The sequence below is a fragment of the Corella eumyota genome, chromosome 6 (assembly GCF_963082875.1).
Source record: "Corella eumyota chromosome 6, kaCorEumy4.1, whole genome shotgun sequence".
Taxonomy (NCBI): domain Eukaryota; kingdom Metazoa; phylum Chordata; class Ascidiacea; order Phlebobranchia; family Corellidae; genus Corella; species Corella eumyota.
This window is the reverse complement of record NC_137495.1, coordinates 2,090,415-2,104,361: the sequence shown is the minus strand read 5'-3', so window position 1 is coordinate 2,104,361 and position 13,947 is coordinate 2,090,415. Positions and strand designations below refer to the sequence as shown.

The following is a 13,947-nucleotide window of genomic DNA, read 5'->3' as shown; positions in this document are numbered from 1 at the left end:
AAAATTTAGTAAATATGTCATAACTTTATTAATATTAAATATTTTTTCATAATTTTTTTGAAATAGGATATTCAGACCAGTGCGGTTCTATTGGTTTTGTTTAAATTCGATTTAAATTTTTCAATTTTTTGAAATTTTTATTGACCCACTTTATATAGTACCAATTTATGGAGGGGGGCAAAAATTTTTTGCTCTAACTTTTTTATTTTTGGATTTTTTTGCAAACTTCTTTATCTCTAATGTTAGTTAGGGCAATGCGCATCAAATAAGATGTTCAATTTCGAGATTTGAAATTTTGCGAAAATTTAGTATATATGTCATAACTTTATTAATATTTAATATTTTTTTTGAAATAGGATATTCAGACCAGTGCGGTTCTATTGGTTTGGTTTAAATTCGATTTAAATTTTTCAATTTTTTTGAAATTTTTATTGGCCCACTTTATATAGTACCAATTTATGGAGGGGGGCAAAAATTTTTTGCTCTAACTTTTTTATTTTTGGATTTTTTTGCAAACTTCTTTATCTCTAATGTTAGTTAGGGCAATGCGCATCAAATAAGATGTTCAATTTCGAGATTTGAAATTTTGCGAAAATTTAGTATATATGTCATAACTTTATTAATATTTAATATTTTTTCATAATGTTTTTGAAATAGGATATTTAGACCAGTGCGGTTCTATTAGTACTTAATTATGTATTTTGGGGCAGTGTAATTTTGCCAGTCACGTGGCACTGTTGGTCTGCTTGGTTGTTGCTTGTTTTTCGGGGAGTTCTGACTAGAGTGCTTCGTATACTGACGTGTTTATTTTTGTCTCTGATTTGTAACTATTGTTGTATATTTTAAACCTTTTTAGCTTTGTTTTATCTTCTAATATTAAACCGTAATAGTTTTTATATATAGTGCACTCTTCTACTAGCGAGGTTACAACTGGTCTTTCGGTGGGCCGTTAATACAGGGTTCTGGACAAAAGCTGTACCTAATTTAGTTGTTAGCTTATTTAGATAGAAATAATTTGGTTACATAAACAAAACTTAAAAATAAATGTTTAAAAAAAATTCAGAGACGTAGTTTAAAAACAAAGCACAAAAAACAATAGATTTCATATCTTCTTTTATTTATTGACACTTTCATCTTCACACTTGATCTTTGTAGCTTCTGCAACAAAGTGATATTTTGTTATTTTGATAGTAGACTAGGTAAGGCAAGGGTGGATAGACAAAATCGTTATACAGGCAAACGAAAAATGTCTTTAATTTTGTTCCACTGATTTTATTGGCTAATAACTTTACATAGTATGTTAGTAAGGTCAATACGCATCTAACAAAATGATTTTTTTTTGGTTTTGGCGTTTAGCAAAAACTTTAGTAAAAGTGTCATAACTTTATCAATTATTAATATTTTTGGGTAATTTCTAAAATAATACGGTTCTACTAGTGAAATGAAAAGTTGATTTAAAAACTTTAACTTTTTCGGCCAATGGGATATGGTATCGATATTAGGTCAAGTCGAGTCAAATTAGACCAACGTAAAAAAGCTGTAATTTTTGTTCCACTTACAATTTCGGATAATTTCGTTATCTGGTATGTTAGTTAGTCCTATACGCATCTAACGAAATGTTTTATTTTGGGCTTATGGCGTTTAGCAAAAATTTAGTAAAAGTGTCATAACTTTATCAATTTTTAATATGTTTCGGTAATTTTTTTCAACTACGTTATTTAGACCAGTGGTTCTCAACCTTTTTAGCCAATGGACTATTTCTAAGCTGACCTAAATATACGCGGTGAAAATAAGGTAGTTTTATAGCTTTCTACCGAAAAAAAGAAAGCGCTGTTTATTCCTAAATAAGCAGTGTATTTCACAAAATAGGGGCATTAAATACAGTATTGACGAAAAAGAGTAAGCACTGTTTTTCACTAGGCACACAACTTAATGAGAGCCTTGTCCTTGAACTTGCATTGCAAGTTTATCGAATTCCGGGATTATGGTTGCCAATGCACATCTGATGTCATCTTCCGGTTAAAGTCTATTCCGATACTTCGTCTCTTTGTTGAAAAGCCAGATTAACGTAAGTAAATCGTTAAAAAGGGCAAAAGAGCCGTTGCAGATTGTTTGCAGAGATCGGAAAGACTAGGCTCCATCGACTGCACATTTGCCCAAAATTGAGTTAAAGAAAGTTTTTTAAATTGTTTCACATCTGTCGACTTTGCAATTCAAGCAACTGTTCTGCAATTCAGTTCATATCTGAATGGACTTCTAACGCTTGAGGTCTTAAAAGGATTTCAAACCCAATTAAAGATTTTGCAATAATCGTTAAAAGGAATGTAACAATCCAATTCAGAAACAATGTGTTAAGGTGCTCAAGAAAGATGGGAAGAATGACGTCAAAATGAATGAATTTCTCTTCCACAAACAAGTTCAGTAATTGAAAAGCAGCTAACCTCTTACTTATCATTCGATGCATCCACAGCTTTATTTTACCCTTGAATGCTTTAATATTTTCCAAAACATCAAAAAAAAAGATTTTTCTTTTCCTTGCATAGAACCATTCAGCTAGTTCATATGGCTGAAAAAATCAGACAAGAATAGCAACTTCGCAATCCATTCATCGTTACAAAAGCAATTAAAAGTTCATGATTTTGCTCTTAAAAAAAGAGTGGGTTTCATTTCTAAGGGTAGCCAATCTCTCAAGCACTTAACCCCGTGACAACCAACAAATATTGGAATGGAAGCCCACTATGTTCCGCTTCCATTTCGTCACACAAAGCACGAAACAAGCGAGTGTTCAAAAGACGGGATTTAATGTAATTTACCACAGATACAACCTCTTTAAAAACTATGGCAAGGTTTTCTTGTATTTCTTTTGTTGCAAGTTTCTCTCTGTGAAGAAGACAATGTACAATTGAAATGTTATTGCTTTTCTTTTTCACGAAACTCATAAAGCCTTTTTTTTACTTCCTATCATGGCTAGAGCACCATCAGCACAAACAGACATGCAATTAGACCACTCGAGCCCGTGTTCTTCAAAGACACGCATGCAACTGCAAAAGAAGCGCGCACTGAATGACTGTGAAAATATACTATTCCTTCCCAAGCAGTTGGGCGATCGATGCGACACCTGGTGCTCTTTTTCTTTGAATGCTTCAAGAGGTTTGTTAACAAAATTCCCATGGTTTGATTCTAGGTGTCGACGAAGTTTTGCTTCCTTTAAAGAGCTGTGAGCTAAGACTGTTAAGCACATCACACACTGCGGCCTCACTTTGCCATTTACCTCAATCGAAGTAAATCCAAGCTTCAAGTATTCATCATTATATGCAAACTCTTGCTTTATTTTAGCCATTTTTAAGTAACTACTGTAATTATATGCTGCCTAATCAACACAGACTGATAAGAAAGCATTAAAAGTCTTTATTATGACATCACAAAGGGAAAGGAAGATTTTAAAACACGGTATAATATAAAAAAATAAATACAGTAGATTTGGTTACAATGCATCCACGTTGGGGCCAGCAGATCTTGGCGGTAAAAAGCGGCAAGTGTAATAACAAACTTTCCTAAACTGCAACTAAAAATAGGATTTGGTATCTTTAATTTGTCACAATTGCCGTTTATTTGAACATAGTCAAGAACAATTTTCTTATCAAAACAGTATAAACCGGGTGAATTAAGCGGCGGCCGGATGTATTAACGGTTTTTTGTAATGACAAATATATCGGATGATTCCGTTCCAAGCAATTTGGAGTACCGGTAATAAGTGGCCGACTCTATTAACCGGAAATGTCGTAAGCGAGTTCGACTCTATTCCGCGTTTTATTTGTAATACAGTATGCACTGACTACTGATAATGGCTGAATAATAATTCCCTAAGCAACTATGCTCGCGGACTCATCCAGGCTCTTCCGCGGACTCGGGGTTGAGAAACACTGATCTAGTATGTTAGTTAAGTTAATGCGCATCTAATAGAATTATTAAATTCGGGCCGAGTTTTGGGCTATTTGTTTTGTCATATAACATTATTAATACTATGTCGAAGGGTGAGCAAAAAGTGAAAATCATGCATGTACTCACCATTTTCCTAATTCCAAGCTCTTCTACTTGATCTTGGTCTTCTCTAAAAAAATTTAAAAAAGGATTAAAAATTTAAAAAAGGCTAAATCGAATAAATAAAATTAAAAATAAAAGGTTAACTTGTTAACAGTACTTTGTAACCTATTTTTAGTGTAGCATAGGGCTGCCTACTTAAACAGTTTTTGTTATTATTTTTATCTGACCTTAATTACCCAATACGTTATCATTAATTGTTTAAGTTAATACCTAATGCCCAACTGATAACATTTGTATGTTACTTTGTTTCCGAATCATAATACAGTGTTTTGTACATTTTATTGTGACTTTAACTTTTTGATCCAATTGAATAAGGTAAAGGTATTTATATTACTAATAACCCATAAGTGACTGGAACTAAATTTATATCTGAAATACTTAAACTTGGACATATTTATTTAAATTACTTTTAAACTTGGTTTATAGAAGTTTTATTCATAAGCCTTGTTGTTTTATTGTATATACTTGTTGTAATGTATAGATTTCGTAAATTTAAAAAACAGTTGAAACAACGAATTATGCAAAAATTGGTGTGTTAAAAATATCCTCTTGTGTAAAATGTATTTCAAGTGTTAAATATAAGCCTACATTAAATTTCTAGATAATTTAATGTTATTTACCTTGGCTACAAATCCCATTTCTTTCATTCTGTTCGTCTCCTCCATCATGATCTCTTCATAGTCCTTTTCAAATTGCCTTTCTTTGTTAAACTCTTTCTTTTCATGGTATATTTCCATATTTTTTATTTGTTCCCGTTCTGTCATTTGATCTTGAAGTTCTTGATGTCTGTGATATAATTATATTTAAAAATGTATCAAGGCCTTAATCAAAAAAACTACAGCAGTTTTTTATGATGCTATAAAACGGTTAAAACTTTTGCTTAGCCAAAACTAATCAGCAGATTTAATTATCAGGCAAATGTAATCAATAATATCCCAAACTGCCAATAGCAACTTGAGACTTAGTCGGGGTAACTGATATTACTCGTTTAGGTCATGAAGTTGACCTTCTCACATCAAGGAAAAGTAAATAAAAAAGTGACCACAATTTTTTAAGTAATACAAATCAAAGAAAAAAAGTTTTAACCAAGTAGGCTCTATAGTTAAATTTATCAAATTAGTAAAAATAAGTTAAAATAAAACTAACCTTTCTTGTTTTTTTCTTTCTTCATTTTCTTGATCAAGTCTCGAAGTTTTTTGTTCTTCTTCTATTGCTTCAATAAGCTGTTCCCTCTCTCTCATAATATTTTCTTGCCTTCTTCTATTTTCATTTTTTCGTGCTGTTATCTGTTGCACTCTCTCACCCAGGACCTATAAACAGTTAATGGTAATCTTAGAATGTATGTGTTATTTTCTTTTTTCACAACAAAAAGTTGTGTTAAATTCACACTATATTACTATTCTTTACATGTTCTTTGTAAGTGATTGTTTATTTATAGCATCAACCCAAACCCTCCCTGAACATTGTTTAAAGGTTAGAAAAATTTATAAACGTAACTACATGTTTTTAAAACAAAAATTTAAATCTAGAAACCTCCTGCATAAGTCTCTCTCTTGCCCCCCTTTCTTTCTCCCACTCATTCTCTCTCTTTTCCCATTCTCTTCTCGCCTCCTCTCTGTATATAAGATCAAGCTCGGCTTCTCTTTGGCGCTCCAAATTAAGTTGCTCCTCCAAAACCTAAACAATAAAGTTTAAAAAATATTTGACAAACAATATTAAGGATGTTGTAGTAATCTAAGTCAAAAGATTTCACAATATCGTGCTTGAACAATAACAGTAAAATAAAATAAATGTTTGTATTAAATCTTCTTGGGTCTACCACGATCAATATGTTTGGTTACTTGGATTGGCTGTGTGTGATCAGCGTGCACCGGCTACAAACGATCCACCGAAACTATTTGTTTGTTGGCACCCATTCCAAATCAAAAAATTTCGGGCCACGTTTTAAAACAAAATACTGTCCTTGGCATGGTTCGGTTAGTGGTGGTCGAAAAGAATCCTTACGAACAAAAACATATTTGCAAGTCTTTAAATTGAAGGGAAAATTTGTTTTCAGAACAGCGTGGCGCGACATCGGCTGGGGATTAAAGTTATTCACTTTTTTTTTAAAAACTTTAGAGTCGTTTTTGCATCGATTAAACTTGGTTCATGATTTATTAAATCACCAGGAACGAAAAGTGGCGTGGCATAAACCAACTAAGCATACGATATCTTTAGATCTTCTTTTGGCGCTGTTTTAATACCTAAAAGTACCCATGGAAGTTGTTCAATCCAGTTTGGATCCTCGAGCCGTGTCATAAGTGAACTTTTCAGGTGTCGATAAAACCTTTCCACCAAACCGTTTGATTGTGGTCTGAAAGCACAAGTATGATGTATTGGTATGCCAAGCGTCTTGTTCATATTTTTTCAGATACTTAAAAGTAAATTGCGTTCTGCGATCACTGGACAAGTTAATTGGTATGCCAAAACGTGAAATCCAATGGTTTAAAAACATTTTTGCACAAGTTGCCGTTGTTGAATCTTTCATTGGGATAGCTTCTGGCCACCTAGTAAAACGGTCAACGATGGTAAGAAGATAAACATGGCCGTCGGAGGGCGGTAGTGCACAAAAACGATTCTGGGTTTCAGGATATTCAACAAGTTAAACATGTCTTTGTATCTTGGATTTCTGGTTACACTGTCTTGTCCATATTCCAAATATACACTGTCTTGTCCATATTCCAACGTCTTTATTAAGCCCATTCCAAACAAACTTGGAGCTTATTAACTTTCGCGTTGTTCGTATAAATAAAATTAAGTTTTTTACGTTTCTAAACGTCGGGGTCACTAATGTAGTAATCTAGGTCAAAAGATTTCACAATATCGTGCTTTTGTAACTTAACGTAATGATAAGAAAATGGAAGGAAGTGCACCAAAAGGCTACAAAAAAAAGGAAAAAGGCAAAACGCACTGATACGCGTGCAAAATAAAACACACAGGCTTCGATAATAATAACAATATTTACGTACAATATAATAAATGTTGTGGATTTCTTATAAATGTAAAATAAGCCAATTATGAAACTAATTTTATTTGGTTGTTTTGTTACCAACAATGGTTAACAAGTGCTATTTTGAATTTTAACCTAGACTAATAAGTCACGTGTTTTACTAGACTTCATTTACCAGATACCCAAAATATTAACCTGAATGGGCAATGTCACTTAAGACAAAATAAAGGTTTTAAAGTTATTTCATAATAATATCAACACTTAAACAATATCCCAAACTGGCGAAAACAACTTTAAATATAAATAAAATGTAAAAATTATCTGTCTAATACTATTATTAATGTTGTTAAGGCAATTTACCAAATTAAGGCAATTTACCAAATTAAGGCCTAAGAAATACGTTTAAAAATATCTCTTACTTGCTTCATCCATTCCACGTCTTCTTTTGCTTTCTCTCTTCGCTCAGATTGAAGATGTTGATCTTCGATTTCAGCCTGTTGCAGTTGATTTAAAATTTCCCGATCCAACTCAAGTTCTTCCTGGATTTGTTGAGCTCGTCTTCGCATTTGTGCTTTGTATTGGTGATGTAGAAACCTAGAAATTAAGCAAGATTTGTAACATTTTTTATATTAAATTAATCAAAGCATGAAAGATCTGTAGCCTGTGTTTGTAAATCAAGTAGCATGTTTACAAAAGGAAGTTTAAAATAATTTTAAAACCCAAATTACAAAGGCATAGTAATTTTAAATCCGTATATAAGCTTTGTTTACATGCTTTTTTAAACCATATTACAATTTTTTAGTAAGTAATTCAATAAAATGAAAAAAAATTCGTATAAGAGCTTGTTATATTGTTTTTAGAATAGCTTAGCAGTCATGTAAACAGACTTAAAGTTGTATTTCCATACGTAAATGTTAGAATTTTCTATATTAATTTAATCTATTGTTTCAATTAAATATAGACCAATTTTAAAGTTGTCTTAATTGTAGATCCGGATGTTTTAATAAATATTAATTTTTACATTTATCTTACCTCTGCAACTTCACCATCTTCCTCTGGTCCTCAATTTTGCTTCGCTCTTCTTTCAAGTGTTCCAACTTCCACTGTTCCTGGAGGATCTCTTCTTCCTCTTTTTTAAGCATCTGCGCTGCCTCCTCACGCTCCTTGAGGTCCTATGGAATATTTTTTAGTAAGATATTTCGAACATTTTTTTAAATTTAATAATAAAAAAATATATATAAATGTAAAACCTGAAAACTTGCATTTTTACACAATTTTCTAAATAAAACCAACATTTTATATATTTAACCAACATTTTCTATACATAACCCACATTTTCTATAAGAAGCCTACATTTTCCAAATAACACCAATATTTTATATAGGCGTTTAAAACCAGAAACTGACATTTTCTATATAAATCCAGAAATCGACATTTCATCAATTCATCAATTAAAAAATATATTTTAATTCTTACCTTTATTTGTTTTTGAAGAATTTCAGCTCTTTCCCTTTCTCTCATAATTCTCTCATTTTCTTTTTTCTTTATATTTTCGATTGCTTTTAATCTTTGTTCTTCATATTCATTCAGGTAAATCTTCTCTTCTTTTTCTTGGCGTGCAGAATCCTAAAATATAGAATAAATAGTTTTACTAAAAATTATGGTCGATTTTCATAAAACCCACTATTTCTACACAACACCGCATTTTTAAACAATACTTGCATGTACACACAATACCCACATTTTTCAGACAATATTTACGTATGTACATTTAATCTGGAAACTAACTTTTTTACATAAAACCCCTTATTTTATATTTAAAACCCACATTTTCTAAATAATACTCAAAACCACACTTATTACATAAAACTTACATTTTTTTAAATTTTTTACACAAAACCCCCATTTTCATTATAAAACCAATGATTTTCACACAAAACACCATTCTTAACACAAACTAGCATTTTCAGTACAAAACTCTCATTTTTTACCTAAAAACCATCATTTTTTAACCCACCATTTTCTTTCTGTCGGTTTGTTCCTCCCAAACTTGTTTAACATGATCCTGGTGCAGCTTCGATTCAACTAATCTTAACTCAGGGTTGTTTGCTTTCCAATGTTCATACAATTTTTCCTCAGCTAACTGTAAATTAATTTGGATGTTATTAAAAAATTTAACGGAAAACTGTTATATTAACAAAAAAACATTTTACTATAAAAAAATTTGACAGAAAATACCATTTTGTTGCCAATATAGCATATTTATTACTCCAACCTTACAAAATTAGTTTAATCTATTATTAAGTTTTTTAGTTTAATCTATTATTAAGTTTATCTTTTATAATAATATTAATTAAGTTGCATAATTAAAATACAATCTTATTTTTAGGGAAAAACTCCGACATATAAATGGTATTAATCTAATAAATTATTGCACAAACCTGTTTTCTTTTTTCCTCCCTAGCTGATTTTAAATTTTCAGTTCTAAAAAAAGGTAAATAAATGTGGTTTAAATTATTATGGGGGAAATTTTGAGCCATTTTTTGATTTAGTAACATAACCATTAAAGAAACTAGTCAATACCCCACTTAATAGTTAGGATTTTATTTGTTTTAATATGGTTACAACTCGCAACTTATATTAGTCAAAAATAATTATCCTATGCTTCAATGAATATAGATTGTAAATTAAGCAAATTTAAAACAATGAAGAACTTTAAAAGATACTTGTCTTTCATTTCTTTGAGTCTTGAATAATTCCCGAGCGAGAGTTTTCGTAATTCTGCCTCGTATGAATCTCGTTCTTGTTGGAGCAGGACTCTTAACTTTTCCCTGCGTCGATGAACCGAAGCAGCTTTCCTGTTTTTCTCTTCTCGGCAAGAGTAAGCACTCATGCTACATAAAAATCATATAAAATATTAACTTTAATAAAACAGTTAGTTTTTAGAACTATTTGTACAAAATCTTATTCAGTGCTACAGTAGATAAAATATTTTAAATAAATCTTCTTCCAAGCTTGTACAGTATGTATGTAGAATTTATTACATATATGCAAAGCTTCTAAATTCATAGGCCTATAATTAAATAAAAATTTTCGTCTACGTCACTACCACCTTTAGTTTTGCCGCCATTTTTAAGCCAGTTAAATAAGTTTAGCTTTAGATATATGTTGGTTATTCTCAGATAATAATATTATTGCAACTATTTGTTTTTTGTGTATATTAATGTGAGATTCTATTTGAGTAAGATCATTAGTCGTTAATTAAATTGTATAAATTGAAAAAAGTGTGTTTATTAAATATAAAATTCACTACAGTATAACATTATTAAATTTTGCATTAATTTTAGGTTTTAAAAATAAAATTTTGAAATTACCTTTTTTTAAAAGACTGCTCAGAAGTTAAACTGTTTCCCATATTAGTATTAAGATGTTGTTTCTTATAGTAATTTGCATGGGAATTCCACTGATCACAGTAGCGCTGATGTTGCTCGTGAATTTTTGACATTTGGCGTTCAATATGTTCGTGCTTTCGGCTCCAACTTGATGGGAGGGTAGGTAGTGCCATTTTTATTTATTTCTTACTTTTGTTTACTTTTCAACTTAAAATCTAAAAAAATAAAAATAAAGTTAGTTTGTTAAATGCTTAATTTCTACAGCCTTTAGCCTAGAGTATTTATTTTTAAATTAAATAAAAAATATAAAATATTTAAAGTAAATCCAGGTAGCATAATGTTATGTTAAAAAAGTTAAAATTTAGGGGGTTACTGCCTTTTAAAAATGATTACATTTTATATATATTTTTGTTCCTGATAAATGGGATTTTTTTGTTATTATATTCTCAGATTGCAGTGTTACAGGTTACTTGCCATGTTTTTGCAATATTGTCAGAATAATAAAGTTTTGAGAAACTTTCTAAACTGAATGTTTCCTGTTGTTTTTTCCTTACTTTACCAAAAAAGGAAACAGTTCCATATGCTGTGAAGATTAATTAAACAAACTTGAAATGCGTCAGCAAAGAACGGAACCAATACTTTGCTAACAAAGTCTTAAAACCCGCTGATTAATTAAAACAAACAACAATTGCAAAAAACAGATTTTGCTGTAAAAACACTTTCAGTTGCAAAATTTTACCATTTAACAGTCTAGAACCTAGGCAGTAGGCAAATAGCAGTTAAAACAAAAATTTAATTTAAATAACTTTTAAATTATTTAATTTAGATTAATAACAAAGTAAGCTACAAAATGGGTATCGGACGGGCTTTAACTTTGAGTGTATTTATTTTGTTTTTCTACAAGATCTCAGCAAGTATTTTCATTAGAGGACCTCAAGGATTACCAAGTAAGTATAAAATATTTACTCAACTTTATCAGACATTAGTAATCATCTAAACCTATATTGTCAGTGATTAAAATAAAATTTATTTTTTAGAGTGTACAGGTTTCAAAAATGAGAACATACCATGTGGAACCCACATCACAAAAAATGTTTGTGATACCAGACAATGCTGTTACGATGAGGGTGAATGCCTACAACCACAAAGTAATTCTGCTTATAAACAACGAACTCAAAAAATCAAAAACCTGATTTCACATTTTTAACATACTTAGTCAATCCAACCACACAATACTCAAAACATTTAATATTTTATATTTTTAACCATATAGCAATTCCAGTTAAACAATCCTACAATTCTAAACAAAAACAAACTGGTATTACAGACCAATTTACCGTTTTTTTAATTTACTTTTAATAGCTTGTAATGGCGCAAACAAAACTTTAAGAACGGATTGTGGATATATTGGAATATCTCGACAACTATGTCTCAACAGGGGTTGTTGCTTTGATGACACAACCCATGGAGTAAACTGGTGTTACCAAGGATCTCGTAAATTTTTTTTAAATTTTTATATAAAAATCTTTTGTAGTTTATAACTTAAGGATCAGAAGGGTGTTGGAAATAAAATTTTTAAAATTTATAGAATATGAAATTATTTTTGTGCAAATTTGACATTTTCAAGTTACTTAAGTTATTTAAAATATTTAGAGTGTGAAGACATTGAACCCACCAAGAGAACAGACTGTGGCTTTTTTGGGATAAGTCGTAGTCATTGTATTAGCAAAGGGTGTTGTTATGATGCAACAAGGAATGGGGTATTTTGGTGTTTTTATCCGCATCACGGATGGTAAGAATTAAAAATGATTTATTCCTAACATTTATTAGGATTAATATTATCCAAACTTAATCTTATATTTAAACCTTTACTTATAATAGTATGTTTATATTTAAATGACACAAAATACATTGATCTTCAGTAAAAAATTACAGCAATAAAACTATTTTATTTACTTTATTAAAATGTAAGGATAAACTTTAATAAACCAAAATAGGCAATAGTAAATAAAAAACAAGGCATTTTATGCTTTGTATGTTTTTACTACAGATCCAATTGACCTATATAAAACCACATCAATCCTTTATATTTAAATCAAATAAAGTGGTTTAAATCTGTATCCACTTGTTTATTAAAAAAAATTAATTTTTATACAAATTATTCAGAGTCAAAGGATTCAGAATAACAAACAGACAAGGGAATCTACATTATACTCAAGCTATTTACTTATAATAAACTATACTTATATATGTAAAACTTATAAACGCCAATCAGCCAATAATCATAAAAAATAAAATTATAACTGGAAAAGCGCTTGTTGATTTTTTGCGCCTAAACAACAGACTGACAGACTGACAGACAAAGCTCAAATTTATAAGATTTAAAACCAATTAAAGCAGTAACACATACAACACTTAATCCAAATCATATTCTGACCATAACCAACTATAAACTTACAAACTGTAATTCATTAACTTATTAGCTTTACCATTTTTATTTATTAGTTTAAATTAAAATATTTAAACGTTAATTTAGAATTATTCGTTGTAGCAACAAAAACAAAACCCCCTATCGTAGTACGCGACCATTGACAACATATAATATATTTTAGGTGCTGAATAAACGGTCAAGTGTTTAAAAGTTCAGGACTTTTGCCTTAATCAAACAATTAAGAACTTTAAATTGTTTTGTTTATTGGGTTAGAAATTTAAATAATTGAACTATAGGTTTTTATAAAGTTTTAATAACAGTATTCTAACGTAAGTAATTCGTAAACGGCAAGTAAGGGTGAACAGTATTCCCATACAAATTGTACCTGTATATGGTAGAACATTGACATAATTTAACTTTAAGATTTTTGAACTATTATCTGTAATAATACGACTAGTGACAAAAGACGGTTAAAGAGTTTAAACCGCATATTAGTACAGGGTGCGAGAAATATTGAAGTTGTACTATGTAAACGTAACAAAAAATCGCTAAATGCGGAAAAGGACGGAATTTTTATACCTTTTCCTAATCGCTTTATTGCGGATTTCGCATCATCCTCTCACCTTTAAAGTTTATCCCGCATTATCCCCCAGTCCTTCAAGTAAATACCGCGATTATCCCACAGCAAAATACAAAAATGCCGTTTCGTTTCGCATTCCGCGAATTTTTGAACGTTTACATCAAATTATGGTTCCGCACTACGCCGCATCCTGTGGTTTAGTTTTGTGCCGATTTAGTGTTAAATTAAAGAGCATATCCCGTAATTATAAAATTAAACATTGGCCTAAACTATTAGCTCAATCAAGTCCATAATAAATGCCTTAAGGCACATTTATGTATTCCAGAAGACTACTTCTGAGTATAACCTGGTGAACCTATAGGTTAAAAAGAATTAAATTTTGTAGAAAAAAATGAAAAATATATTTCGGTTTATGAGTATTTCAGTATTTCTTTTTATCCTGATGTTATAT

General features: G+C 30.4%; 2 protein-coding genes across 3 annotated transcripts; one reads left to right on the top strand and one right to left on the bottom strand.

Annotated features, from left to right (window-relative positions):
- Positions 1–679: 679 nt before the first annotated feature.
- On the bottom strand, positions 680–10,696 carry LOC145754886 (trichoplein keratin filament-binding protein-like). 2 transcript variants are annotated; one of them, XM_082571047.1, is made up of 12 exons: positions 10,468–10,696; positions 9,820–9,987; positions 9,535–9,577; positions 9,111–9,236; positions 8,570–8,719; positions 8,126–8,265; positions 7,513–7,687; positions 5,638–5,781; positions 5,251–5,414; positions 4,725–4,890; positions 4,069–4,111; positions 680–1,158 (listed from the first exon to the last, which is right to left on the bottom strand). In XM_082571047.1, the coding sequence occupies exons 1-11, from the start codon at positions 10,656–10,658 to the stop codon at positions 4,076–4,078; spliced, it is 1,503 nt and encodes a 500-aa protein (XP_082427173.1). In that variant the 5' UTR covers positions 10,659–10,696; the 3' UTR covers positions 680–1,158; positions 4,069–4,075. The 2 variants fall into 2 exon arrangements, with proteins under 2 accessions (XP_082427173.1, XP_082427174.1); XM_082571048.1 differs by lacking the exon at positions 680–1,158 and adding an exon at positions 3,461–3,565.
- Positions 10,697–11,247: 551 nt separating this feature from the next.
- LOC145754890 (uncharacterized) lies at positions 11,248–12,793 on the top strand. The gene is made up of 5 exons (XM_082571051.1): positions 11,248–11,432; positions 11,523–11,633; positions 11,848–11,979; positions 12,139–12,277; positions 12,652–12,793. Coding segments are annotated over exons 1-5 (480 nt in total). The 5' UTR covers positions 11,248–11,335; the 3' UTR covers positions 12,653–12,793.
- Positions 12,794–13,947: the final 1,154 nt, after the last annotated feature.